General features: G+C 47.8%; 3 protein-coding genes across 8 annotated transcripts; 2 read left to right on the forward strand and 1 right to left on the reverse strand.

The window, feature by feature from the left end:
• The first annotated feature begins 80 nt into the window (after window positions 1-80).
• Ctns (cystinosin, lysosomal cystine transporter) lies at window positions 81-17,930 on the forward strand. 3 transcript variants are annotated; one of them, XR_013436275.1, is made up of 13 exons: window positions 493-676; window positions 1,791-1,870; window positions 6,745-6,823; window positions 8,037-8,121; window positions 12,372-12,475; window positions 12,599-12,730; window positions 13,386-13,485; window positions 13,574-13,693; window positions 15,056-15,226; window positions 16,153-16,270; window positions 16,525-16,639; window positions 16,979-17,187; window positions 17,284-17,930. XR_013436275.1 is itself a non-coding variant. In XM_078042677.1 (12 exons), the coding sequence occupies exons 1-12, from the start codon at window positions 475-477 to the stop codon at window positions 17,094-17,096; spliced, it is 1,227 nt and encodes a 408-aa protein (XP_077898803.1). In that variant the 5' UTR covers window positions 81-474; the 3' UTR covers window positions 17,097-17,930. The 3 variants fall into 3 exon arrangements, 2 of the variants coding, with proteins under 2 accessions (XP_077898803.1, XP_077898802.1); XM_078042677.1 differs by lacking the exon at window positions 493-676 and adding an exon at window positions 81-479 and having other exon boundaries at window positions 16,979-17,930; XM_078042676.1 differs by having other exon boundaries at window positions 16,979-17,930.
• A 1,125-nt stretch (window positions 17,931-19,055) lies between these two features.
• On the reverse strand, window positions 19,056-24,277 carry Tax1bp3 (Tax1 binding protein 3). 2 transcript variants are annotated; one of them, XM_005337302.5, is made up of 4 exons: window positions 24,139-24,277; window positions 20,873-20,992; window positions 20,371-20,448; window positions 19,056-20,065 (listed from the first exon to the last, which is right to left on the reverse strand). In XM_005337302.5, the coding sequence occupies exons 1-4, from the start codon at window positions 24,175-24,177 to the stop codon at window positions 19,928-19,930; spliced, it is 375 nt and encodes a 124-aa protein (XP_005337359.1). In that variant the 5' UTR covers window positions 24,178-24,277; the 3' UTR covers window positions 19,056-19,927. The 2 variants fall into 2 exon arrangements, with proteins under 2 accessions (XP_005337359.1, XP_077898806.1); XM_078042680.1 differs by lacking the exon at window positions 19,056-20,065 and having other exon boundaries at window positions 20,104-20,448.
• Emc6 (ER membrane protein complex subunit 6) lies at window positions 24,212-25,287 on the forward strand. Of its 3 annotated transcripts, XM_078042682.1 has the most exons (3): window positions 24,212-24,351; window positions 24,536-24,612; window positions 24,722-25,287. In XM_078042682.1, exon 3 carries the CDS (start codon window positions 24,770-24,772, stop codon window positions 25,100-25,102), a length of 333 nt encoding a protein of 110 aa, XP_077898808.1. In that variant the 5' UTR covers window positions 24,212-24,351; window positions 24,536-24,612; window positions 24,722-24,769; the 3' UTR covers window positions 25,103-25,287. The 3 variants fall into 3 exon arrangements, with proteins under 3 accessions (XP_077898808.1, XP_005337361.1, XP_021590250.1); XM_005337304.5 differs by lacking the exons at window positions 24,212-24,351; window positions 24,536-24,612 and adding an exon at window positions 24,381-24,535; XM_021734575.3 differs by lacking the exon at window positions 24,212-24,351 and having other exon boundaries at window positions 24,405-24,612.
• The last annotated feature ends 1,844 nt before the right edge of the window (window positions 25,288-27,131 follow it).

The raw sequence follows: 27,131 nt of genomic DNA on the forward strand, positions 1-27,131 counted from the left end.
GCCACACTCAACATGGCGGCCTCTTCTCTTCCCATTGGCCGAGGAAGGCGGACTCTCACGCCCTCCAGACGGAACCCAGAGGGTTCCGCCCCTTAGGGCAAAGGTTCGGGGACTGGATCGTTGATCCAGCCTCTCTCCCTGAAGCAGCACAGATTTCACCTGTAAACCATGCAGGCTCCGAGAGAAATGGCTTGACTTTCCTTCACACGGGAGCCCTCATCTCTGCCAAGGCCTTTCGCTCTCCCCTTTACCCTGCCCAGCTCTGGCCTGCTGAGACGTGAAAACTACAACTTCCAGAGGGCCTTGCGCGGAGATCTGGCCTCCATAAGTCAGGTGGCTCAAGTCAGGTGACAGCTGGGCCCGCCCTCACACAAAGTCTGAGCCTCCCGGGGAATCGGGTACATTCCCATGCGGCACCTGGCGCGAGGTTGCTGCGAACGGTGAGATCGGTCCCCGGAGCCTAGGAAGCTCTCTATGAGGTGAGAGTCGGCAGGACCTGGACAGCCTCCCATTTCCCAAGCGGATCCCCCAAGGCCTAGAGACTGGCACAGCACGTCAGCTGGACAGCCTGCCGCGGATCCAGCCCCTTAGCCGCGCCTGGGTTCCATCTCCTGTCACCAGTCCTGGCTTGGTGACACTGGAGAGACCTGACGTTGATGGGAGAACTCGGGTGGTGGTGAGCGGAACCTGGGACACTGGGCTGTCGGGATGGTGTGTGGATGACTCTATCTTAGAGTGCTTCAGTCCCCTTCCCCGCCTCCTGCTTCGCTGCCTCTTGAATCTGGGTGTGCAGATCTCTTGAAGAGGGCAGACGCTGAGGTGACCGTTCCAGGAATTCCTGTTAATTTGCCCAGTGCTAGGCTCCGGGGCAGTCAGCAGGAGGAAATCCCGACCCTGCCCTCTGGGGTTCTCAAACTGAAGGAAGGGAGGACAGCTGAACCCTTGTGAGAGCTTGCTAGGTGCCCTAGGGAACAGTAGTAATTGCTTTACATCATTGTTTCTCAATCTGTTTACCCTTGTCAACCCACTCCCACCTTCAGATTTTTAATTGTGCTGATAAACTGTACTTGTTTATATATTATGGCACTTGGGAGGACCAAAAAGCATTGCAATATCTTAGGGTTGTTTTTTTTTTTTTTCAACATCCCCAGAAACCAATTGTAGCCCCCATCGAGAATGCATGCTTTACATCTCATATCATTTAAATTCTATGTGATAGTGAGATTAGATAGTTAGATTATCAATCTGACTTTTAAGCATTTTAATCAATTTATCTATCAATGTCTTTTTGTCTTTCCTGGAATCCTTCCTGCTGAGTGTCTCAGCCTTTGGGGATGAAGGACTTTTGCTGACCAAGTGTTCAAGACAGTCTGTGAAATGAGGAAGAAACTGTTTTGTTTTTTTTTTGGAGGGGCGGGGGGAGCAAAAACTCTAATAAGACAATAAAACTGAATTCTTTCTTTCTGTTAACTAGGTTGCAAAAAGCAGCTGAAGAGGGAAAAATTCAAGTCTGTGTTCACTTCCTCAGGGTGGGACTTTACATAACCCTCTAAGCTGTTCTGAGCTGGTTTCCCCATATATCAAAGAAAGATAAGTCCTCCTCTTTCTTCATAGAAAGAAGGATCCCCTTCTCTGAGGTTGTGGTGCAAAACCCATGAAGTCAGAAATGTGAAGTGAAAGTCCTTTATGGGCCATTCCATGCCATGATTCCAGGAGCATATCATCTACCTAAAGCTGAGCAGATTCATCCTTAACATGATGTTCTCTTACTGTTTGTTTTTTCTTCCTAGTTCTGCAAAATCAAGGAACATGATAAGGAATTGGCTGCTTATTTTTATCCTTTTCCCCCTGAAGCTTGTAGAGAAATGTGGTAAGTTTAAAAATGAGTCATCAACTTTTAAAAAAGAGAAACAAACAGTGAGTAACCTGTCCTCTTTGTCACTGAAGGTCTACTATTGTCCAGGCCATGTATATTTGCCTGCCCTTCGGCCACGTGGTCTGCTCTGGGGCCCAGGAGTTTCACAAAGAGCCAAATGTGTCCACAAATAATTGTCCTTCTTCCCTCAGGTCCCTGTTCCCTTTTCCACATCACTAAAGTCAACAGTTGGTTCTTAAAGTCAGATTGTACAAGTGGTTCTCAAAGTCAAACTGTAGAGTTCCAACAAGCTGAGATAATATCTGTGAATAATGACTTAGGTTTATACCCCATGGACCTCACCAAGAGAGTCAGGTGTTCTGGGAGACACTGGGGAGCCAAATGACATGGCCACCTTATTGTACTTGATCCTTCCAGATACAGACACCTGAGGAGTCTTCCTGACATTACCTTGTAATAAACTAAAACCTTTCCCTTAGAGAAGATCAGAGGACCAGGGAATAGCAGCTAACAGGGATAGTGGGACCACAGAGAAGCAGCTGGTATCAGGGTTTGCATGTCTTTGTAGGAGGGACCTTCAAGTGCTGTGTCAATTCTAGCTGTTCTCCCACTATGCAAAGCATTTCTGAAATTCCATCCAATGAAAAGCTCTGTTTAGCACTCCACAGGTGCCAGTCCCATTATTTTGATCATTAACTTGGCTGTTGTTAAAAAGCAAATGCATCTTGGGGCTGAGGTTGTAGCTCAGTGGCAGAGCACTTGCCTAGCATGTGTGAGGCACTGAGTTTGATCCTCAGCACCACACACATAAGAAAAATAAATAAATGCAGATGCATCTTGAAATCCCTGACTAAAGGGGCTGAGGATATAGTGGTAGAGTGCTTGCCTAATATGCACAAGACTTTGGGTTTAATTCCCAGCACTGTGAAAAAAAAAAAAAACATCCTTGACTGAAGATGTCAAGTGAATTGGTACAAACCATGCCAACCCTGCATGTATTTTCTAAGAGCTATGCGTAATGGTTGTACCATTAAAGTTATCTAGCCTTTTAATCTCTGAGGAAACAGTGGTCATCTGATCAGCTTTGTTAAATATTGGTCATGTTACTTTGTAGTCACATCTTGTTGATAATTTGTTTGTGAAAAGGGCAAGGTCCCTCTGATCATGAGGTCCATTGTTTCTCAGTAGGGATGCCAGAGCCTCACACCAGCCATATTGAGAGAATGGCTCTCTGGAATTAAGGTTAGAGTGTGAGTGCATGTGTGCATGCACATTGAACCTCCTTTTAGTAATGCTAATAAATTCCCTTAGCTAAGAAAGAAGAGAAAATTAAGCTTCCACTATTCCAGTTATATAGAGGGGAAACTTAGGCCAAGACAGAGTAGAATTCAGAGCTAGAATGAATCAAAGCTAAGACTTTGCTAGGATCTCTACTCCATTATATCACTTTGCCTCCTTTCCTGAATGTCATTATGAAAGAATAGTGCGAGTTACCATAAAATCAAGCACCTGGAGCTAGATTTCTAGCTGATTCTGCTGTACCCTTCTTCTGTGCTTTGAGGAGTGATCTTAGGACTATAGATGAGAGGAGTGACCTCCAGAGTATTTATCTCTGACTTCTTTGGGTGGAATCTAAGGCAGTGCAGCCTAGCAGCAAAAACCTGAGCTTTGGATCAGACCATTCCAAGTTTGACTCCTGTCCCCACCATTTTTAAACTATATGGGCAAGACACCTTCCCTCTGAGAATTTTCAGCTGTCTCATATCTAAAGTAGGACTGAAAAAATGCCTACCTCTGACTGGCAATATAGCATTCTGTTAGAATGCTTGCCTAGTATGCACAAGGTCCTGGGTTCAATCCCCAACACGACAAAATCAACACAGAAGTAATTCCCTTTTCCACATCAAAAAATAAATGAGCCGGGCATCATGACTCATGCCTATAATCCCAACAATTTGGGTGCCTGAGACAGAAGGATACCAAGTTGGAGGCCAGCCTCAGCAACTTAGTGAGGAAGGCCCTCAGCAACTTAATAAGACCCTATCTCAAAATAAAAGGGCTGAGGGTGTAACTCAGTGAAAGTGCCCCTGGATTAAATCCCTAGTACCAAAAATAAATATATAAATTAATTATATTAAATGCCCGCTCCTTGTAATAATTACAAAATGGGAGTTAAGAATATAGTGGAGTGGCTGGCATGAAATTAGATGAAGAACAGGAAAGGTCCCAGTAAGTATTAGTTTAAAAAAAAAAAAAACAGAGCCTGTTAAGGGAAAACTGAGGTGGATTCACTGTGACTCCTTTGGTAATTATGATATGGTGTCTAGAGGCTCCCACTCCAGAGCAAACTTTTAGATGTACTTTTCCAGGTTATGGTACCAGCTTCCTGGCTGCCTCCTATCTTGGGCTAAAATGTCCTGTAGTTTCAAAATGATGATGATGATAGTAACCAATAATTATTTCATATGCAGGTCAAGTGGAAAGCATGTTACAGACATTTCTACCTTTTATTTTCACAGTGATCCTTTAAGATAGGTCTTGCTATTTTCCCCCATTTTACAGATGAGGAAATGGAGACTTAGAGAGGTTCAGTACTTTACCCATGGTTATATAGCTAGGAAGAGTCAGAGCCAGGTAGAACTGTGTGATTTCAGAGTACCAAATACTGCTCTCTTTTGTGGTGCTGAGTGAGGGGGACATAAACATTCTTGGATCTGGTTCCTTGAGAGTTCATAACTTCTTCCTTTTACATGCAAAGTCTGTGGAAGATCTAAGGCCATGTGGATCTCCCACTCACTCTGCCCACTGTTCCAAAAGAACCCTAGGTACCTAGAGGTATGGCTAGCTGCCTGATGTCACTTTTAGTACCTCTGTCCTGAGCCTATTCTGGGACTTGCTTATCTGGTGTGTCCTCAGTTCTGGGTAAAATGAACTGCACCACCCTTGTTTGCAAGACCAGAACAAAGCCTCAGGTATCAGAGCAGTGGTGCTCCCTTCTGCAGCACATATACTAAATTGAAATTATATCAGAGCAGTGAGAATGAAAACAAAATGTGGGACAGAGTCACCAAATTGCCTCCAGGTTCTGAGGCTACAGTTAAGAGAGGGATCTCCAGACATGGTGGCACACACTTGTAATCCCAGTGGATCAGGAGGCTGAGGCAGGAGGATAGTGAGTTCAAAGCCAGCCTCAGCAAAAGCAAGGCACTAAGCAACTCAATGAAACTCTGTCTCTAAATAAAATACAAAATAGGGTGGGGATGTGACTCAGTTGTTAAGTGCTTATGAGTTCAATCCCCAGTACCCAAAATAGAGAGAGAGAGAGAGAGAGGGACCAACATATTATGAGCAGCTTGGCCTATACAAGGACTTGAGGGAGCCAGGCAAGAGGATACTATAGATCACAGACAGTGGGCATCTCAGCTGGGAGACTTTCAGACTGGAAGCAGCCTTCATCCACATTCCTAGATGAAGGGCTAAGAGGGAGAAGTCATCTCAAATGTGGTCAGAGAGGCTCCAGCTAGCAGAACTGGACCCAGAAATGTGAGTTTCAGGTTGCCTGAGCACCTTGGAGAAGATGAGATGACTCTCCCTGTAGGTGTCCAGGCAGGGGAAGAAGAACTACCAGGTAGGAGTATTGAAGAAGGAGAATCAACAAAGGAAGCTGAATTAAATTTTAGTTCTCAGTTCTTCATTATCTGCCTTTAAGGAGTCTGGGTAGAGGAGACCTGGGCCCTGCTTGCAGGCTCTACCCCTACAAGAACCATCTTCATCAGAGTTGAGCACCTGCTCTCCCATTTGGGTGCCATTCCCATCCCAATTTAGATTCATAATCATGACCTCTGGACTGCATAACCCTAAGGTCTGTGAGACAGGAAAGGTGAGATGGGGAGGTTATGGCATAATGTTTTAAGCACACCTGGAGTGGAGGTAAGGGCAGGGATGAGGAGGTGGGCTGCCCGAAGAACGCAAGAAGAGCTTGAAGAGGCAAGTTTGGTCATGTTCTGAGACCAGGGTATCCTGGAGTAGTTGACCTCCCAAGGTGATTTTTTTTGGTTGTTGTTGTTGTTTGGTATTGGGGATTAAACCCAGGGTCTCCTGCATGCTAATCACATGCTCTACCATTTAACTACACACCCAATTTCCCAAGGTGATTTTCTAACATCCAAACAGGCTTCCTCTCTCATCCTGGAAGCACCTATTTGTCTACCTTATCTTGAGTTAACATCTTAATGCCAAGAAGAAATCCTTTATGATGAAAAAAGTAAATTTTTAACTATTCTCCAGTCATTACCTTATCACCAGCTTCAGGAGGGGGATCCATGCATGGGTTAAGCTGAGTCAGTAAGAGATTGTAAAAGGGTTCTTTAAAACCATGTTAGCTGGGACCCATGCATGTCTTGAGACTGCAGAGAGGGGCTGGACCAGTTCTTCAGGATTATATAACCTTATAAAGAAGAGACCCCTGTGTTATCCATCTGAAAAGGTAGTTTCCATTCACCATTTATAATCCCAAATGGTGGCATGAATTCCTTTGTGGTAATTTTGGAGCTCCGTGCTTGTAAATTGTCTCCAGGTAACTAAGCCTCAGGCCTTCAGAGCCTGTCAGAAGAGGGAATTGGGGAGAAAGCTCCAGCGTTTCCTGCTCTGGCCTATGGCACCTTCTGTCTCTGTCTCTGGCAACATGTGGAAGGAGCATAATGAGGCCCATGTATCCAGTCTCCTCATGGAGCCACCAGTACCTCCCTCACTTCACTTAGAAAGTAGGATGTCAGTGATCAGATGTCAGGGGCCCTTATGCCTATTTCTTCTCATGGGCCTGAACACTCTGATCTGATGACTCACGTCATTGACTTGGGTCCTTCCAGAATCGACTGTCATCTTCACCGTGCCTCCTGTTGTGAAACTGGAAAATGGCAGTTCAACCAACGTCAGCATCACCCTGGGGTAAGTTGTCAGGCCCATTTTTGTCCTCAGCCCCACTTGGATGGGCCCTACAGTTAGGTCAAGGCTGACTGGTGGTTCAGTCTATTCATATTTCAGAGGTGACGCTTTTGCCTCTTAGCTGGAGGACAAGCCATAGAAACAACAGTCATACTAACCCTGGGCTGCAGAGTAGGATCTCAGTTGAACCCCCAAATTGAATCCTTCCACTAGGAGGAAGAAGAAGGGGTGCTTCTTACCAGAGACACAACCCTTTTCTCCCCATATGGAGAGTTCTAGAGTAATGAGCTATCGATGCCAGGCTTCAAGACCCTTTCCAAGACTAAATACTTGAGGAGATCCCTGAAGGTCAAGAGGCAAGAAGCTGAACTACTGATTAGTCCTGCTGAGGTTACTTCCAAAAGCAGAAGTGACCATATGGCATAATCCCACTCCTGCAATGCTCATGCTTGGCCTTTGTCAGAGACTCTTACTTGATGACCCCTTCAAATTTAGGCACAAGGGTCTTAACCTAGTCTAGACTGTGCCAGAGAGCCCACCTCTCCCTTTGTGCCCTTAGCTACTTTCACCCTGTTCATGCACCCCAGCTGTGAGGATGCCCTGAGTTGAAGATCTGGAACCCTGTCCTTTTTTCTTTACCTTTCCTGGGAGGTATGGCTCCCAGTTTCCCTTACAGCCCCCTGCCATTTCATTTCCAATTCCTATCATTCCGGCACGTCCATACCTTGTAAATGTCCCAAGTCATCCTTTATCCCCAACTCACCCCCTCTAGAGTCCCTGAGTGGCTTATGGCTGGCCTCTACAACCAGATTTGAGGTCCCTATGGTCTGCTCCCCAAGGGCTCTCATTTCCTTCAGTCAGATTCTGACTTTGTAACCAAACCCTGCTCAGATCTGACCCTCTCTGGGAAGCCTTTCCCACTGCCACAGGGAGCCTCTATCTTATCCATCTCTGGATGCCTCCCAAATCATTCACAGTCAGTTTTCTACCTTCTAACATTCTCATTCTACCCTGAAGGGACATCTAATTTTCTGGTAAAGATAGAAGACACCTAAGGAACAGGGGATTCCACCTCTCTACCCCTCAGGGTTGAGCATGTAGCATTTCTTATTCCTGATTACTTGAGAAATTAAGGCCTGGTGCAAATTCCAGAGGGTTGGTTGAGATTTCACAGTGTCCAAATTCTCAGCAATAATCAGACTCTTGTCCTCCACAGGCAGCCATTAAATGCAACCTTGGTGATCACTTTTGAAATCACATTTCATTCAAAAAATATTACTATCCTTGAACTCCCTGATGAAGTAAGTAACAAATCTAACTAATGGGAAATGCTAAGTAACAAAACATGTTGTAATTAAGAGCTTGTAGCAATGGGTCACCTAGACTATGCCTGTTTCATCATTCCAAAAATCTGTGACTTTTTTTTTCATTAATCTCTTTGGGGATGAACATTTTATGCTATATAACTTTGATTAAGAAGGAGACAGTAAAAAGCCAGAGGTAAAAGTGGTTCTGAGAATTAGAAGTTCTTAAGATAGTTTTCTGGGGCCGGGGATGTGGCTCAAGCGGTAGCGCGGTCACCTGGCATGCGCGGGTCCCTGGTTTTGATCCTCAGCACCACATAAAAATAAAATAAAGATGTGTCCACCGAAAACTAAAAAAAAAAATAAATGTTTTTTAAAAAAAGATAGTTTTCTAAGGCCTTACTACTCAAGAACATTCATGAACCTGCAGCATTGGCCTTATTTAAAAATCTTTCAGTTGTGCTAGGCATGGTGGCACACACCTCTAATCCCAGCTACTCAAGAGGCTGAGATAGGAGGCCAGCCTCCTCAATTTAGCAGAGCCCTAAGCAACTTAGTGAGACCTTGTCTCAAAAATTAAAAAATAAAATAAAAAGGCTGGGGAATATGGCTCAGGAAGGAAAGAAGGAAAAAAATCTTTTAGTTGCTGGGGCTATACTCAATGGTAGAGTATGTGTCTAGCATGCTGGGGCCCTAGGTTCAATCCCCAACACCAAATAATAATAACTTTTTAGAAACATGGATTCTCAGGCCCTATCCCAGATTCAAAGTGTATATGTTAGCAAGGTCCCCAGATGATTAGGGTCCACATTAAAGTTTATGAAACTTTTTTTTAAACATTTATTTTTTTAGTTGTAGGTGGACAGAGTACCTTTATTTTATTTTTATGTGGTGCTGAGGATCGAACCCAGTACCTTACACATGCTAGGTGATCACTCTTCCTCTGAGCCACAACCCCAGCCCAAGTTTATGAAACTGGGTTCATAATGTGAGGCATTGTGTTCAGTTCTCAGCACTGCATATAAATAAATAAAGTCTATTGACAACTTAAAAAAAAGTACATTTATTTTTAAAAAAAAAAAGTTTATGAAACTCTTTTCTGAGACACTACTGGGTGGATATCATTTGTAAAACCCAGTATTTATCTATTTATATGTACCTTGTTTCCTTTTTACCAGGCATGTAAGCCAGTTGCCATTCAACTAGATAAGAATAGGGAGGCAGAAAGCCAGGCATCTTAGCTCATGCCTGTAATCCCAGCAGCTAGGGAGGCTGAGGCAGGAAGATAGGGAATCCAAAGCCAGCCTCAAAAACTTGGTGAAGCCCTTACCAACTTGGTGAGACCCTGTCTCAAAAAATAAAAATGGCTGGGAGGTGGCTTAGGGATTAGACCCCTGGTACCAAAAAAAAAAAAAAAAAAAGGAAGAAGAAGAAGAATAGGGAGATAGCAACTCAGGAGAAATAAGAGTTTAAAAAATAAATTAATTTTTAAAAAACAAGATGAACACAAATCAGTTAGGATGAATAACTTCTGGAGATCTATCATGACTATAGTTAATAATAAGGTATTATGTATAGTCGTGCACCAAATAACCTGTTGGTCAACAGAGGATCACATAAAAGACAGTGGTCCCATAAGATTATCCTGTATAGTGACAAGTTAGCCATCTCAAATTGTATTTATCCATTCTATAATGTTCACATAATTATAAAATTGCCTAATATATTAAATCAGAACATACCCCATTATTAAGGAAGTCATGACTATGATGGAAGACTCTTAAAAGATTTTAAATGTTTCCACCATAAAAAACAACAACAACAAAAAACAGATTACACCATAAAAAAAGAATAAGTGCCGGGTATGGTGGCATACGCCTATAATCCAAACTACTTGGGAGGCTGAGGCAAAAGAATCGCAAGTTCAGGGCCAGCCTGGGAAACTTAGTGAGACCCTGTCTCAAAATAAATAATAAAAGGACTAGGGATGTGGCTCAGTGGTAGAGCATCCCTAGATCAATCCCTAGTACCACAACAAGAACAAAAAAAAAGGATGCTATATATGTTAATTAGCTTGATTTAATTAATATGTGTGTATCACACTGAACATTATACATAGTACCATTTCTGTCAATCATACCTTCACAAGGCTGGGGAGGGATGCAGGGCTGAGCTGGAAGGCCCTGAGGCCATGGCGGGGAAGTGTGGAGGTGGACAGCAAATCAGCAGTGAGGTCCAGCATGCAAACAGTAGTGAAACATGATCAATCTCAAGAGTAGGAGAATCTGGCAAATGCAGCACTGCTGAGAGAGGGGCTTCAGAGTGTCCCTTTAAAGAGATCTATGTGAGAAGAGACCTTTATCCCCTGATGAGCACCATAAGGCATTAGCCTGTGCCATTTCTCACAGCTTCCTGCCACCAAGGGTCCAGGGCCAGCAAGCAGTACAAGAAGAGCAGCTGGTTCCAATAGCAGGTCTGAGCAGCCCTCTTCATCCACAGATCACTTTTAGACTCTGGGAGGAACACACTACTTAGTTTAGGGCAAACATCTACATAAGAGTAATCCTCTTTTAAAAGTAAATGGAAGCCACACAGTATCAAGCTAAAAAGGCCGACACAAAAATCATGGGCTGTCGGATTCATTGTATATAAAGTACTAACAAAGTGACCATATGGTGTCAGCGGTTACCCTTGGGGTCAGGAGACCAAAGAAGCGGGTAGAACAGGGCTTCTGGGGTGTTGTTTCATTTCTTGATCTGGGAGCTGGGTACATTCTGTCTGTAGACATTTCATCCAGCTGTGATGTGTGTACTTTTCGGTATGCGTGTTACAGTTCATTTTATTAGGAAAAAATTCACAGTGGGAGTCAAACAAGCCATATGTATCAAATTACCTTCATGGACACTTTTCAAACTCATGCTTCACTGGCCCCTCCTCATCCAGCTCTTACCACTCCTGACCATTAGAAGTGACATTAGAAGCCACTGATTAGAACCTGGGAGTTGGGTTGTCTAGGAACCTGTTCTGTGAGCCTTAGATAAGGTCATTCATCAGGACACAGCACAAGATCATTTATAATGTCTGACTTGACTACACTGTGAGGATTAAAAGCAATACCAGCAAGTATAAAATATCCGGCCTAATCATTTCAGTCTGCCTTATTTTGGTTGATTTCTGATTCACCAAATTTCTCCCTGCCTAGTTCCAAAGGGATTTAATGACCACTTACAAATATACAAACAGCACTGCAAATGAAGTGACAGGAAAATAAAAGAGCTAAGAGTGGTGCATGTCATCAAATTTCCATTTCAAAGTCAAACTTAGAGATGTAGGGGGTTTGAAGTGGTTGTCCTGCTAAAGTCCCCTGATTTCTGGTGCTAAAACCAAAAAGCCAGTGCCTCAAGGGTCCTTATTAAGGAGCCATTATCAGCTAACATCCATGGAGCTGTATCTCCATGGAACCAACTATATGAGTTGAGGGTAGACCATAGGTCTCACCCAGGGAACAGATTGAGGACACAGGAGACAGTTTGGTTCACTAAAGATATATCACCCTGCTCCCTGCTACCCTGGGACGGGGGGATTGAGAGCAGATGTTGCAGGCAGGCCTCCAAGTCCATTTTCCTGGAGCAGCACATTAGGCATAAATGTGGTTAAGAACCTTCATGTTTGCCAAACATTTTGTGTATGCACCTCTTGTTTTGTTCACTTGGCAACCAGGCGAGGGGTGGGACAGACATCCTCTTGTGGATCTTGAGGAGTCTAATGATGATGAAAATACATGTAACACAACTGTCAGAGTACAGCATGAAAAGAAGCACTCACTGTTTTGCCGTGTGTCAAGCTTTGTACTGGAAGCTTTGTGGACATCATGTCATTCACAGCAACCCTGTGAGATAGTCACTTGTGTTATTCCAATTTATAGATGATCAGACTGAAATCAGAGCTTAAATAACATGAGTAGTGAGAGAAAGAAAGTCATCCCACCCTCCCTCAGAGTTGAGCCCGGGAAGGCCCTAAGGACCAGTCCATAGTTCTGCTCAAAAAGTCAAACACAGAGATGTAGGGGGCTTGAAGTGGTTGTCTATCTCAACAATTCTGCTTTTTTTTTTTTCAGCAAGCTCTTTGAAGATAGGGACCATCTATGATGGACCTTGTCATTCCCTCATTTGTAGGATGGTGTCAGACACTTGGTGAGGCCCTAAATAATTATATGTGGCCTCAGATCAATTAAGTCTTTCTAACAGGTTGAAGTGCCTCCCGGAGTGACAAATTCCTCTTTTCAAGTGACTTCTCAAAATGTTGGACAAGTGACTGTTTATCTGCATGGAAATCATTCCAATGCAACCAGGTAGGCTGGCCTCCTCCCTGGCCACATGGGCCTTGTGGAAAGGGAGGCCATGCTGGGCAGAGGGCAGAAGGGCTTTCTTCAGAAGCCCAGCCTTAGCTCATCACATCCCAAATCCCTTTCTAGCCCAAGGATACGCTTCTTGGTGATCCGTAGCAACACCATTAGCATCGTAAACCAGGTGATTGGGTGGATCTACTTTGTGGCCTGGTCCATCTCCTTCTACCCTCAGGTGATCAAGAACTGGAGGCGGAAGAGGTAACCTAAGTTTTGCCTGAAGGCCTGTGGGGCAGTGAGAAGGGGCATTCCAGTGAGGCTACAGTTGGTGCTGCTTCCCACTCTTCCCTCTGTTCTTCTCTGTCTGCCTTCTCAAGAAGGTTGTCCTGATGGAAAAGTCCTCTGTAAGAGCCTAGGTAGGAGTCCAGTGCTGAGCATTGGTCCTCCCTGTGGAAGCAACAAGATGAGCTTCTCAGCTTTTCTAGGGGAAAAGCCCACTCAAATCTCCAGAGCCCTGGAAGACTGAGGTGTCAAGTCATTCATCCTTCAGTCCAGGGACCAAGCACTCCCACCTGATTTTAAAGACAAAAGTGAAAGCAGGCTTGGGGGTGCATCTTCATGCAGCAAGGACACAGCTCTGCTGCAGTCATCCTAGCCGTGGGAGCCTCATAGCAGGGAGTCAGTGAGGGCAGAGGTACTTCTGCAGGAGGCCTCCAGGATCCCCTGTGGGAGCCAGGGCTGAAGGAGCAAGTGAAGGAGGAAGGGAATTAGCACCCAAGAGGACAAGGGTTGGGTGGCATTGACTGTGGAATGTTAAAGAACCAAAGAACAGTGCTCTCCTCACACTTCACCTGCTAGGAGCTCTGTCCCCTCCCAGGTCTCACCCTTCCCTTCTGCATCCCTTTGCCCTTGGCAGTGTCATTGGTCTGAGCTTTGATTTTGTGGCCCTAAACCTGATGGGCTTTGTGGCCTACAGCGTGTTCAACATCGGCCTCCTGTGGATACCCTACATCAAGGTATGACACTGCCTGTCCCCCACGACTTGTCCAAGCTTCTTGCTGACTACCTGCCTCTCACCTCCCAGCTTCTCCCCACCCTCAACAGGAACAGTTTTTCATCAAATATCCCAATGGCGTGAACCCTGTGGACAGTAATGACGTCTTCTTCAGCCTGCATGCCGTCACCCTCACCCTGATTGTCATCATGCAGTGCTTCCTGTATGAGGTGAGAGATGAGGCCTGGCAGCCAGGCCCACCAGGAGCTATCCCAGCCAACACTTGTCCCAACCCACCCACATGTCACCTGCCATTCCCACCTGCCACTGGATAGAGATGCAGAATCCTCAGAAAGGAAACATATTCATTCAGCATCTACTTCCCAGGCCTGGATAATGGATCAGCCCCTGTGCCAGGCACAGAGAACACCTAGTGAGATCAAACCCACAGGGCTCCAAAGTCTTTTATGAGGGGCACAGAGAAAAGCAGTGACAAGACATCAGGCTGAGAGCTGTGTGGAACAGGGAGCACAGGAGGCAGAGTAGAGGCCCAAAGCCAGCCAGGGAGCAAAGGAAAGGAGGGTGATGAGGAAATGATTCTTATTGTGGTTCCAGGGTGAATGACGTTCCTGTGTTATTAAAGAGGAAGATGGGGTTGTCATTCCCCATGAAGGGACAGAATTTTGGAGGCTGAGGAGCATTTGAGAGGAAGTATAAGCAGATGGGTGTGACCAGGGCTTAGGGTGCCAGCTGGAGAGCTGGCTCCACAGAGGTTAGGAGGAGCCTAGGATCAGCCTTGTTGGAGGCCCATTGGAGTCTAAGGGTCTCAGCAGGGAAGGGCACAAAAACCCCTGAAGTGACAGCTTTGTTTTCATTTCCCTGTGATGTGTCACCTCCTTTGGTGAGTTCTCTTTACATACTGTTCAGGGCCCACAGAGGGGCTGTGTGGCCCCCATCTTCATGAACCTTCTCAGTTTTTTTATCCTTGGCTGTAAAACTTTGGTGAAGAAGGCCCACTTGGCACCATGTCTGGAGAAAGGCTGGGGTCAAGGCAGATTCCAGGAAGAAGGGAATGTCCAAGCAAACCCCACTAGACCTAGGATATTAAAGAGGTTCCATCTGGTCATAGAACAAGTCGAAACCTGGGCTAGGATGAGTTGCTGGGCTTCCGGTATTGGAATTTACATCCTCAACACCCCTCACTCCTTTTGGAATGAACTTAGAGGCCACCCAGCTTTGCAAAGCAGAAACAAAAAGTATATAGAAACGGGAGACTGCAAGGTAAAGTTGGTGCTGGGGATGGGATCTCACAGCCTGGCAGCTTGGGACCTCATCCCAGCCCAAGTGTCAACTTATTCCATGTCCCAGATGGAGCCTGAGGATCCCTGGTATCTTTCCTTCATCCCACCTTTCACTGAACATAGCCTCAGTGTAGGCCTCCCTCACATGGGCTATGCCAATGCCAGGCTTCCATCCCCAGCTCTCCCCTTCAACCCACTCTGCACCCCTCCTTCATGGTCATCCCCTCCTGAGATCCTGCAGCAGCCCCTGTGCCCCTATCTATAGCCCTATCCTCTTTGTCTCATCCTCAGCGAGGCAGCCAGCGTGTGTCACGGCCTGCCATCGGCTTCCTGGTACTCTCGTGGCTCTTCGCCTTCATCACCATGATTGTGGCTGCAGCTGGGGCAACCACATGGCTGCAATTTCTCTTCTGTTTCTCCTACATCAAGCTTGCTGTCACACTGGTCAAGTATTTTCCACAGGTACTCCAGGACTTTGCTACATTATCATATGGCCGGTAGTGTGAGAGGTGAGAGGTCCTAAGCTCAGGCCCTACTCCCAAGGCAGCTTTTGCCAGGGCAAGGAAACTAGGGTGGAAAACCTCAGTGGAAACCAGTGAGCCCTGGGAGGTAGGGAGCCCCAGTGGAAGACATTTAGGAGCATCTGGGACTGCAGAGGTAATAGCAAATATGGACCCTGACTGGGAGAGGACCACCAAAGAGGCCAAGACCTCCCTCCCATGTGGTACCAGTCAAGGAAGCCCAAAGAGCACCACAGGTTTGGAGGAGGGCTATGGAACCTAGGCAGGAGGAAGAAGGGAATGTCCAAGCAAAACCCACAAGACCTAGGATACTAAAGAGGAGCCCCGGAAGCCCAGCATGGCTCAGATGGGAGTTATTTTCACTCTACAGATGGGGAAACTAAGGCAAGGAGAACTCGGTGATTTGCCCAAGGTAACAGCTCTGATGATGGAGCAGGTATTCCAAACCAGGAAGCCAGACTCCCAGCCTGTGTTGTTAAGGCACAGCACAAGTCCATGCTGAATACAGGGACAGCTTCATTAGAGATGGGAAGAAGAATCAGAGTTGCTGGAAAACCAGGATAGGGCTTCATCCATGGGTAGGAGTAGAGAAGGCAGCTGCTGTTCTCCCTCCCTCCCTCCCATGAGTTGGGAGGTGCTGGAGTGAAAGGAAGGACTTCAGTTGCCCTGCCTGCAGATGAAACCCCAGGACCACCCAGACTGTTCTTTTGGCTGAGGCTTGTCAGAGCCTAAAGGTCACCATGTTCCTTGGAGCCAAGGCTTGGGCACAAAAGTGGGATGAATCAGAGCCACCCTTGTTTAGAGTGGCAGACATAAGGCATAGCCATCCAGCCCCCTCACAGCCCTCCATCTGTCTGTGTGACCCAGGCCTACATGAACTTTCACTACAAAAGCACTGCGGGCTGGAGCATTGGCAATGTGCTCCTGGACTTCATAGGGGGCAGCTTCAGCCTCCTCCAGATGTTCCTCCAGTCCTACAATAATGGTGAGTCAGCCAACAGGCTGCCCCCACCCAGTGGGTGTAGACACAGGGTAGGGCCAGGCTTTGGGACCCACTGCCCCCATCCCCAAGCCATAGCTACTCCCAGCAGCCTGGGGATTCCAAGCTCATCCCAGCCTACAAGGACAAACTCACCCAGGGGCTTTGCAGCTAGAGAATTTGCAGTCCTGGGCAAATGTGCCAACTGCCACAGGAACTGCCAACCTAAAACCAGATTCTGTCCCCTTGACTATTAACAGACCAATGGACATTGATCTTCGGAGACCCAACCAAGTTTGGACTTGGCGTCTTCTCCATCTTCTTTGATGTTGTCTTCTTCATTCAGCACTTCTGTTTGTACAGAAAGAGACCAGGGTACGAGCAGCTGACCTAGCACCCAGAGACCTAGCGTAAATGGCCAAGACCCTGGGCCCTGGTGGGTAAGGCTGCACCCAGCAAACACCAGAGAAGAGGTTGGTGTGCAGGGCTGGCTCAGATGTGCTGACAGAGGAGAAGTGCTCTCTTCCTCAGGGCCAGTGCCTTAAACTCAACCAGCCTGACTTCATCCAGTTCTCTCTGGGACAGACACCTGACTCTGCTCCAAGACTGAAAGCTAGACCTCCCAGCCTCCCCAGAAGTCTCAGCCCCTCCCAGGCCTCAAGGGCCAGGCATCTGGCCCTCCTGCATCGTGATGCTCCATCTTTTTTCTTTAAGGCTTCAGGCAGCACACACAGGTCCTGACAGCCATCTCAGGTGGAACTGGGTGCAGAACTTGCAGCTGAAGGCCTTTCCCCAAACAACCAATGTTTCTGGGAGCACCTCGAAGGGCTGACCTTGCAGCCAGGAGAGCCAAGGGCACTTTGCTGCCACTGCTGTGTTCCTAGAGACCAAGTAGCCGGGTGCTGTGACCAGTGGACTCAAAGGTGCTGGTGCTGGTGGCGGAGGGGCAAGGATTTGGGGGTTAGGCCTTGGGGTCCTTTGTCTGAAGGTTCCCAAGACTCTCATTCTACATAACTCAGATTCCACAACAGCAGTACAGATGGCCCCGGCCAGGGCCTGGTGAAGAGGATTTCTGAACCTTGAGATGCCTGCCAGATCGATTCTGAAGTGAACTGATGCCCAATGCCCTCTGGAACTTTATCATACAAAGTCAGATACCACACTAACTCCATTCAGGTTTTTGAAGGGATGTTATGGAAGTGGCATACTTTCTTTTGTCTTTTCTCCTACCTCCACTTTTTGAGTCAGATGGAGTCCATCTGAACCCACAGTGCTCCTAACCCAGCACCTGTACAACAGGACACACTCTACCAGCCTGTGCCTTAGAGGCCTGTCAGACCTACCAAGTGGTAAGCATATTTCCCCCAAGGGGAGGGCAGGCCCCCTTCTCTTTTCCCAGGCCCCTGAGACCTCCAATTTGGGGGCTTCAAAGTAATTGATACTATCTCACACAATGCTTGTGGGCATAATCTTAATCTCAAACCTCCTTTCCTCCCACCCCAACCTATTGTCCTTCCTAGGGCAGGAAGGGAGGGTCCCAGGATGTGCCTTGAGTTCGCTGGCCCACACATTTTTTACTACAAGGCCAATGTAAGCGGCCTATATCCTTTTTGTTTTCATGGTGCTTGTATCCTTAATTAAAACCTGGCTTGTTTCTTTCTGCACACTCCAGGCATTTGCTAGATGCAGAAGGCTGCTCTGTTGGCCTTTAGAGCTAAGCCCTGGGGGCTTAGGGAGTTAGCCTTACTGACCTCCTGGTAAAGAAATATGTAGGGCCTGGGAGATCACTGATCTGAGGTGGCTGTGTACTGACCCTGCGCTTCATTGGGTATGCCCTCTTGGGGGTATGCCCACTCAGGGCCAGGTAGGTATGTCTTATGGGTCTCATATGCCATTACTAAGGTACACCAGCATGTGCAAGCTGCAGATGTGGGCAAGGGTTTGTTAGAGGTTTTTAAGGGCATGACTTCACTGGAATCAGGGAAGTAAAGGTCTTATTTTCCAGATTATTCTATCCAGCTGTAAGGAATTTAAGGTCTTGTTTCCCTAGAGCAGAGAATGCAGCGCAACCAAACCTATAGACCAGTTTTATTTAGGCCACCCAGAGATTTTTATAAAATATGTCCTTGGGTATTGCACTTTAAAAATAGGAGATTTCAAATTCTGGACTTTCCTTCACAAATCTGATTTGGCAATGTAAGGTGGATCCAGAAGTGGCAGCACCTTCTCAGAGCTAGTAGGCAGAGGACTAGATACTCACTGCTTACTACCTAGCTACTCTCGACTTGTGGGAACATCCAGGGTTATGTCCCTGGCTGTGGATCAAAACTGTCTAGAGTCTCAGGGGCAGATGCTTTTCCCATGAACCCTAGAGTGCCCATGAGGCCCCTCTCAGGTGGGAACTGAAGGTAGGTTACACTGAAGTACCCCCAACTTCCTTTATGTAACCTAGCTTCACAGTGACACCCCAGGTTCCTCACCTTAATTGCAGTGAAGGTATACCCAGACATAGATGTGGCCTTTGCCACATACAGGGTGTTTCCACTGAGGCTCCACCACCCACCACGGTACTAGAGCTGGGACCAGGGCTTCCCCTGTGCCAGGAAGCACTTTACCACTATACCTTCAGCCCTCACTAAAGCTTCTAAGGCAACACCAGCCACACACTTTCCCGGGCAGGTGGGCCTAAAAAGAGTTGGGCTTTGTCCCAGAACAGTGGGAGACATGTTAGCCATCCTTAAAACCAAAGCACTTGTCCCATTCCACTCCATGTCTCAGCAAGGATCCCTCATGAATTCCAGCGTTCTTTATTGGACATGAGATGTTGGGAGTGGGGCAGCATCATACTGCCCCATTTCCTTGGTAACCAAAGTAAGGCTGTTCATGTGCTAAGAGTAGTTGCTCCCACATGTGAATTAGTAAGCTAGACTCAAAACTAGAACTGGCATCTCCAAATAGTAAGGTAAAAACACTGTGTATCAAAGTTGTGAGTAAAAAAATACAAAAGGTAAAACCACAGGCATAGAGAAAAATGGCAATCCTGAGAGCTGCCCTGAAATGTCAGTTTGAACCTCAGCTAAATCCTGTAAGTAGGCAAACCCTGGGGAGGCCAGCACCCCTCAGGGAAGTGAGGGTGCATGGGAGGCTACCAGCTGCCATCCAGATGAACCTTCTTAGTGCCTCCAGGAGTGTGGGGGGTCTAGCCCCCCACTGGGCAATGTCGGGGTGGACAGCATGTGGCTTGGGCACTGTGGAAGTGACATAGGAAGGCAGGGCCAAGCCCTGCAGCCGGGGCAAATGAGGGAAAGCCAGCCCCGAGTGGCATTTCCCAGCTTTGGCAGCTCTCAGAAAGTGGTGTTTTCTGCTCACCCAGGCACTGCTGAAGCAGCAGTGGGTTGAGCTTTGGTCATTGCAGACTGGCTTCATTCAGCTCCAGGCCCTTATTTCCAATCCTCAGTATCCCAGAGACAGACCTGGTCCCAGAGCCTCGGGCTAGAGTGGGAGGGGAAACAGGACTGGCTCAGGCCTCTGGGATCAGCTGTCGCCCTTCTGAGCTGGAACCCAGCATGCAGCAGAAGCCAGGTTGGAGGAGCAGAGAGCGTGGAAGTGGTGTCGCTGTACAAATAGGCAGGTAGGCACAAGGTAAGGATCACAGGTGGGCTGCTAGGACAGCATGGACTGCTGCACGGCCTTCTGCAGCGACTGCCGCGTCACCAGCAGGCGCACCACCTCCTCTGAGCGCTTGGTGAGCCGTTTCCGGGCCTGGTCATGTGTGACCATGGTCATGTCCCAGCCATTCACCTGATCCAGGAAGAGAAAACAGCCCACCTCAGTTCCTTGCTTCCAGGATCAGCAAGCAGAAAACTATTGGCGTACCCAGGCCACCCAAGCAGGCCCCCAGACCAAAATCTCCAAACATGGAGATGTCAAGCACTAGAACTGAGTTCAAAGAAGAGCCTTTTGTCTGTGGGCCATACCAGCATGACTTCCAGTTGGCTTCGGTAAGTCCCTCTCTGCAGGAAGGTTGGGCCAATCTCTCCCAACCCCATGTGCTTCAGCCCCCTTGGTCCAAACCTTAATCTCTCCTCCTCTGGGTCACTTGTTACCTGCATGATTTTGTCTCCAATCTGCAGCCCAGCAATTTCAGCAGGACCTCCTTCAGACACACGTGTGACATAAATGCCCTGAAAGAGGGAGCCCAGGTCAAGACCTGTGGTCACTGGACTTGCCCCTTATCCACAAGGCAGAGCCTAACATAACATACTCCCAGCCACTCCTCTCCCTGGGCCCAGCCTGCCCCCAGCACATTCCACCAGTATAGACTGTGCTAGGACAGCCAGGGGGAAAGCATGGCTACCCAGAGATGTTCCAGCCCTGCTGATGACTACCTCCTCTACTTTTCCTGGGCTGTCTAAGCAGGCCTTCCGAGGGCTCAGAGGCCCACTCCCCATCCCAACCCTTCCTTTTCTCACCATATTATATCTTGACCTCTATCAGGATTGTCCCAGAAAAAGATCTGCTCCTTCCATACAGGCCCAGGAAGCAGAGACCCACCATCTCAGGCCTCTATGCCCCATAGAAAGGTCACAGGACCTAGTTCCCTCTCACCTTGTCTGTCTTATCTTCTGAGAAGGGATTTTGAGAGGGATCCTGGTCAATTCCACCTCCAATGCTGAAGCCCAAGATTAAGTTCTCACCTTGACGCAGCTTGTGAATTTCAACTCTTTGCTGGCAAAGGAAAAAAAAAAAAGCATGATGGGGTGAGTGGAGAATGAATCTTGTCTGAGTCCTAAGCAGAAGCCTCAGGCTGCTGGGTCACCTCAGAGCTATGCCAAGGGGTGTGGCCCAATAGGGCTGGGCTGCAGATTGGAGATAAGATCATGGGGCCAATAGGAATCTAGTTCAATAGGAATCTAGTTGGTCCCCAGCCTGGGAGGCTGGGAGTTGGGACTTAAAACTTGGCAACATGGACCCACCCACACAGCTCTCTGCCCTGTCTTCCCCCTACTTCCCCAGCTTTGGTCACCATGTGTTCTAAACCCGTTCTGGCCCAAGAGTCAAGGGTGCTGTGGCTGCCATGGAAGAGAGGTCCAGTTTCCCAGGGAGGGGACCCACAGGGCAGGAGGGTCAGGCACAATGCAGGTACAATAAGGCAGCTCAGATTGCTGAGCCAGCACTGTCAAAGGCAAGACACTTAGGTGCTCAGGAAAAGTAGAGAAGATCAAACTTGCACCAAAGGGAAAGGGCTTCCTTCCTGGCCAAGGGAAGCAGAGCAACGCCTTGAAGGTCTGTGAGACCAAAGAGGATGAAGATGTGGAACTGTGAGGTAAGATGAGCCTACAGCCGGTTCAGGACAGCTGTGAGATGCAGACCCCTACGACTATTCCTAGATGGGAGAGGGGGGTCCCCCTGAAGCCCCAGATCTTGCTCTTGTGCAGGGTTGAGGACAGTATTCTAGCCCCCCCCCCCCACCACCATACTCAGCTCCCCACCTTTCAGAGCCCTAAACAGGTACCTTCCATTCACTAGATCCTGAGGACAAAGATTAATCAAAAGTGGAAAGTTCTGGGGAATTTTTTGTTTGTTTTGGTACCCGGGAGTGAATTCAGGGGCACTTGACCACTGAGCCACATCCCCAGCCCTATTTTGTATTTTATTTAGAGACAGGGTCTTACTGAGTTGCTTAGCGCCTCACTTTTGCTGAGGCTGGTTTTGAACTCGTGATCCTCCTGTCTCAGCCTCCTAAAACGCTGGGATTACAGGCATGCACCACTGCGCCCAGCCCCAAGGTGTAAAGTTTTAACAGGAAGAACTGGGGAAAAACAGCAAATGGCAACTGTATCTGGACCTGGAGAGGCTTCACAAAGAAGGGATCATTTGTACCAGGCCTTAAGGAGGTGATGAGCATTGTGGCCATCTAACCGTGAACCCACTGGAGCACAGAGAATTTAGGGAATAGGGCAAGGCATGATCACATTTGATGCTAGAATGGCCACTTAGGTCATAAGTAGGAGAATGAATGTGTTGTGTGGAGTGGGCATAGAGGCCAGAGGACATGAGCTACTTGGAAACTGAAATCCATAGACTTGATGACTGTTAATCAGGGAGAGGAGTTGAGCATCTAGCCATCTAATCTGGCTGAACACAACTATCATTTCAGATGGGGATCTAGGAGGAGAAGATAAACTTTGAGTGCCAGAAGCCACCCACACAGGTGTCCAGAAGACAGGGCTGTGAAGCCTTTGCTCCACATGGACAGAGAAGGGACCAAAATGGCTGTAATTCTCAAACCTATATGGGGGAGGGCAGGACTGGGGGAAAAGCTTCCAGAATCCTTTCCCAATCCAAGACATAGCCAGAGAGGTTAAACCCCATCCACCATGTTCAGGCATGCTCCTGATGTTAGAAGAATTGGACAGTTGTGGTCCTACACTTTGAGGAAGAACCTAGAACCAGGCATGACGTGAGGGGAAAGGAGCAGGAAACACTATCCCTAAGGCACATTTACCTGGATCCTCAAGCCTAAAAGTGTGAGCTCCTCCAACCCACCCCCAAGGTCAGAAAAGAAACAGAAACCTGTCACTGACTTGCTGGGAGAAGTCAAGCAGTTAAGGTGGCTCTCTGGCTCCTCACTTGTGTTCCCTGTTTTCCAGCTAAGAAGCAAACCTGGAACCCTCTTTCTGGGGAAACTAGGGATCTGGAAAAGTCAAGCTGGTGCAGGGTGAAACTAGGACAGCGGTAAGCTGATCCTGCAGTCCAGGCTTGAGTTGCTGCTCCAAGTTCACCCTCACATGCTATCTTGTGGCTCCTCTGCCCCACCCTCCTGACTACAGAAGCTCTCCAGCACACCCATCTGAGATACCACCTCCAGTCCCTATGACTCCAAGGCTGGAACTTTTACTTAACTCCTTGCCTGCCGGGAAGGCATTTCTTCCCATTTTCTGAAACCTCTGGGAAGAAGGGTGGGAGGGCTTCCTTTAAGGCCAGGCACGACCAGACTTCTCTCTAGGATTCAATTTCCCCACCTCTACCAGGGAGTTGGCTTCCAGGATCCAGTCAGCCGGGAAGCTTGTGCCCAGGTCTAGCGTCCCAACCTTCCTTTCTCCTTCTGCCTATTCTAAATGCACCCAGCATCCAAGACAAGGCAAGGAGGTAGCCAGAGGCCTGGGCTGAGTCCAAAGGGTGGTCTCAGGCCTCCAGTTTCAGGTGAAGGACCTGAACTTTGCCCCAAGGGCTGAGGATCCAGGGAAAGTTGAGAGAAGGATCAAGCCTGTTGTATGAGTTTCCGCTCTGGACAGGGCGGCGGGTGGGTCCCAGAAGCGAGGCTGGATGGGAAGGGGTAAGGGGGCTGCTACAGGAGGCTCTGTCCAGCCCCACCCACCAAATCTCCCTCCCATGGGAGGCAACCGCGGAGCCAGCTGGAGCAGAGGAAGCGCTTCCTCATTCCAGAGGCTGCGACTCACGAACGTCGCAGCCGGCGCCCACCCCCCCGTGGCTGCCCAGCTGGGGACAAGGAGGCCCGGGAAAGGGTTTTGGTTTGGGTTTTTGGGTTTTTTCCTCCAGACTCCGTTGGGCGAGGTCTTTCTACTACTAGGTTCTCTCCACCCCGGCCGGCTGAAAGGAGTCCGCCAGACGGCGGCGATGCACAAGATTTGACCTCTACCTAGGTTTTCGGGAGGCTCGAGTTCCAGTCATGTTTCTTTGCCATGGGAGGTTGCAGCACCGCTCCGGCCGGCAAAGCGAGGGCCGGAGCTCTGGCCCCCCTATTTGCAGGAGCCCCCGGTTCAATGCTTTGTCAACCTGTTTGGGTGTCAGTTTATCGCTCGAAAAAATGAGGTCAGACCAAGCTGAGGAACCCGCGCGAGCGCACTCACCACCACGGCGGTGACCGGCTGGCCCGGGATGTAAGACATCTCGACCCGATCTAGCAACGAAGTACAGCTGAGAGAAGCCCGCAGTGAGAATGCCAGCGGCCGCGCCCTCTCTGGTTAACAAAGGCAGCCCTACTTGGTCCGCCCCCTCATGAATTGTTAAGAAACCTCCAGCCAATTACCGGCCCGAGCGCTGTTCGGCTGTCGGAAGTCCCGGTGCGTACGTAGAGAAGCGGAGAGAGGGCGGAGCGTGGCCGAGGCGCAGGCGCAGGAGGGCGGGCGAGCTGTGTGCGCATGCGCAGCCTGAGCCATCCCAGTAGCCTCCAGCACAAGATGGCGCCGCGGGAATCTCTACCTCGACCTGTGTGAGGGAACGCTAAGTAACGCCGCCGTGTTTCAGGTAATTGCGAAACCCTGGCCGGGGGATGCAGACGTGCTACCGGCCAGAGCCCTTAGTCTTCTCGGCGTCTTTTGAAGGTCAGAAACTCACGAGTGATGCCGGGTCTCGGAAGCCCCGGGGTAGGGGGTGGTGTGAACCCAACTTGCCAAGCTTCAGGCGCCACTAGTAACTTGGTTTTCTCCGCAGCTCTGCCTTGTTCCTCAAGAAAGCAGAGGCTGAGCCCCGGCGGGTGCGATGGCCGCGGTGGTGGCCAAGCGGGAAGGGCCGCCGTTCATCAGCGAGGCAGCCGTGCGGGGCAACGCGGCCGTCCTGGATTACTGCCGGACCTCGGTGTCAGCGCTGTCGGGGGCCACTGCCGGCATCCTCGGCCTCACCGGCCTCTACGGCTTCATCTTCTACTTGCTTGCCTCCATCCTGCTCTCCCTGCTCCTGATCCTCAAGGCGGGAAGGAGGTGGAACAAATATTTTAAATCACGAAGACCTCTCTTTACAGGAGGCCTTATCGGAGGCCTCTTCACCTACGTCCTGTTCTGGACATTCCTCTATGGCATGGTGCACGTCTACTGAAATGAGGGCAGGGGTGCCTTTTTTAAAACATCAGATTGGAAGACTGTTGCCAGAAATTAACACCGTGTAGACTTACTTAGTTTTTAAATTGTTGAATTCGCTGCTTGTTCTGTAACGTTATAAATAATTTATATCTGAAGACAGAGAGCCTGTAATATTCTTCAGATTAAATGAAGTGTGAGACACTTTGTGAAGTTCTTTCTTGTCTTAATGTATAGTTTACCAGTGGTGCAAAGTCGCCAAGATTTGACTTCTGGAGAGCAGGCCTTGGGCCATAGTCTGTAATTTCCCTGCTTACATGTAGGCATTTCAGACAGGGGCTACTAGGGCTACTTACTGTTAACATCCTGAAAACGGATTACAGTGTATTTATTATTTCCTTACATGCCAGGCATTGTGCCTTGTACTTTTTATGAACTTTATTTCATTTAATTCTAGCAATAACATGGAAGTGTTACTGTTAATCCTGTTAATGAAAAATAGGCTCAAAGAGGTTAAATACCTCTGCCAGTGGAGACTCAGCTAGGAAGAGGCAGAGCCAGGATTCAGATGCAGTTCTCTTAATTTGCTTTTGCAGAATTGGATGAGCATTGAGTATATTTTTTTCACAGCCCAGTATTCCCTCCAACTAGCCACTCTTTCCAGATATGAATGGAGTCATGTCAGTTCAATTTCACCTAGTCACAGCTAGTTGTCTTTCCCATAAGAAAAAATAAATTCATGCATTTTTTAAAAGAATACGTCTTGTGAGGATTAAACAGATTGGACTGCCAGCTAAACTCTGGGGTTGTTGAGGGTGTAAACGCCTCTGCCTATGTGCTAATCCATTATTCATTCTTTTTAGGAGAATTTTGAAATATATGTCTAATTGAGAAATAAATATTGCAGTGGAGTTTTAGTAATGGATATGTTGCTTGTGGAATTTATAGTCTAATTAAGGAAATTAGCATTACCTAATTTCACAGATTAAGTTAGGTAAGTGCTATGAAGAAAGTAGATAGAATCCCCAAACCTAGCCCAGGTTGGGACTGATCGAGGAAGCCTTCTTTAAAGGAATAACCTTACATCTGAGACCTGGAGGTTGAATGTCAAAAGGGAGGGAGGTTGCTTTTACAGAAAAGAGTCCTGGGTAGACAGGAAAGTATGACCTAACTCTGGAGAGGAAAAGAAAAGGTCCTGAGGTAGACCTGGAACAGATCCTGGAGCTCCTTAGTGGGCAGTTTGCCTGATCATAAGAGTAACTGTGGAGAAGGCTTAAGCTTTAGTAATGATGTGATCAGATTTGGGTTTTTTTTTTTTTAAAAGATCAGTTTGAGACCAGAAGAGGATCCAAGAGCTTGAATCCAAGACCTCTTCTATAGACCATAAGTGGCCCATGGCCAATAATGGAAATGAATCTAGGACTCATACCTGAACTCCATCTTGGGTTCCAGATCACTTACTTGTGCCCCAAGCCAAAAAATTGAGCTACAGCTTTGCTTCTCTCTTCCAGTGAGCCCTCTCTCTGCCCATCACTGAGAACCCTCACACTCATGGTTTGTATAGCCCAGTCCTCTCAGGCTTCTCTGAATGAGAAGGGAGGGTTTATTCCTAATGTAAAGTAAGGAGGAAGCAGAGGGGTCCTGCTGTTGGAGGAAAAGAGAAGGGATGAGGGATCTGTAGGCTGGTTTACTTAACCATTTCCCTACTGTTGGGCAGTAAGTTTGTTGGAAGTGTTCACTATTAAAAGAAATATTGCAATGAATTTCTTCACATTTAAGTGATTTGGGGGGAATTTAAGCTCCTAGGATAGAAGATAACTTGATTCCAAATGCTTTCCAGAGTTTTATCAAATTAATAAAAAGTACCAGTTTTATCAGTGTCTTCCTAGTCTTTTAATGTTTATTCTTTTAAAGAATTGCCAAACTTTCGTTTGAGTTTCTTTGCAAGGTAACAAGGAGCATAATGTATTGCTTACTAACTTGTTTCTTGTATCTGCCTCTTAATCTCGCCTTCTCCTTACATTTTCCCCTAAAACATGGGTAATCAT

The sequence above is a fragment of the Ictidomys tridecemlineatus genome, chromosome 3 (assembly GCF_052094955.1).
Source record: "Ictidomys tridecemlineatus isolate mIctTri1 chromosome 3, mIctTri1.hap1, whole genome shotgun sequence".
Lineage (NCBI taxonomy): Eukaryota > Metazoa > Chordata > Mammalia > Rodentia > Sciuridae > Ictidomys > Ictidomys tridecemlineatus.

What these genes read in the sequence shown, in the direction of transcription:
- Ctns (XM_078042676.1), top strand. Translation starts at nt 657, where the DNA reads ATGGGAGAACTCGGGTGGTG. An exon ending in TGGTCAAGTATTTTCCACAG is followed by an intron (nt 15,227 to 16,152) that starts GTACTCCAGGAC and finishes TGTGTGACCCAG; the next exon opens with GCCTACATGAACTTTCACTA. An exon ending in TTGTACAGAAAGAGACCAGG is followed by an intron (nt 16,640 to 16,978) that starts GTACGAGCAGCT and finishes TTTTTCTTTAAG; the next exon opens with GCTTCAGGCAGCACACACAG.
- Emc6 (XM_078042682.1), top strand. Translation starts at nt 24,770, where the DNA reads ATGGCCGCGGTGGTGGCCAAGCGGGAAGGGCCGCCGTTCATCAGCGAG.
- Tax1bp3 (XM_078042680.1), bottom strand. Translation starts at nt 24,177, where the DNA reads ATGTCTTACATCCCGGGCCAGCCGGTCACCGCCGTGGTG. An exon ending in AGCCGGTCACCGCCGTGGTG is followed by an intron (nt 20,993 to 24,138) that starts GTGAGTGCGCTC and finishes TTCCTTTGCCAG; the next exon opens with CAAAGAGTTGAAATTCACAA. An exon ending in CAGAAGATAAGACAGACAAG is followed by an intron (nt 20,449 to 20,872) that starts GTGAGAGGGAAC and finishes TCCCTCTTTCAG; the next exon opens with GGCATTTATGTCACACGTGT.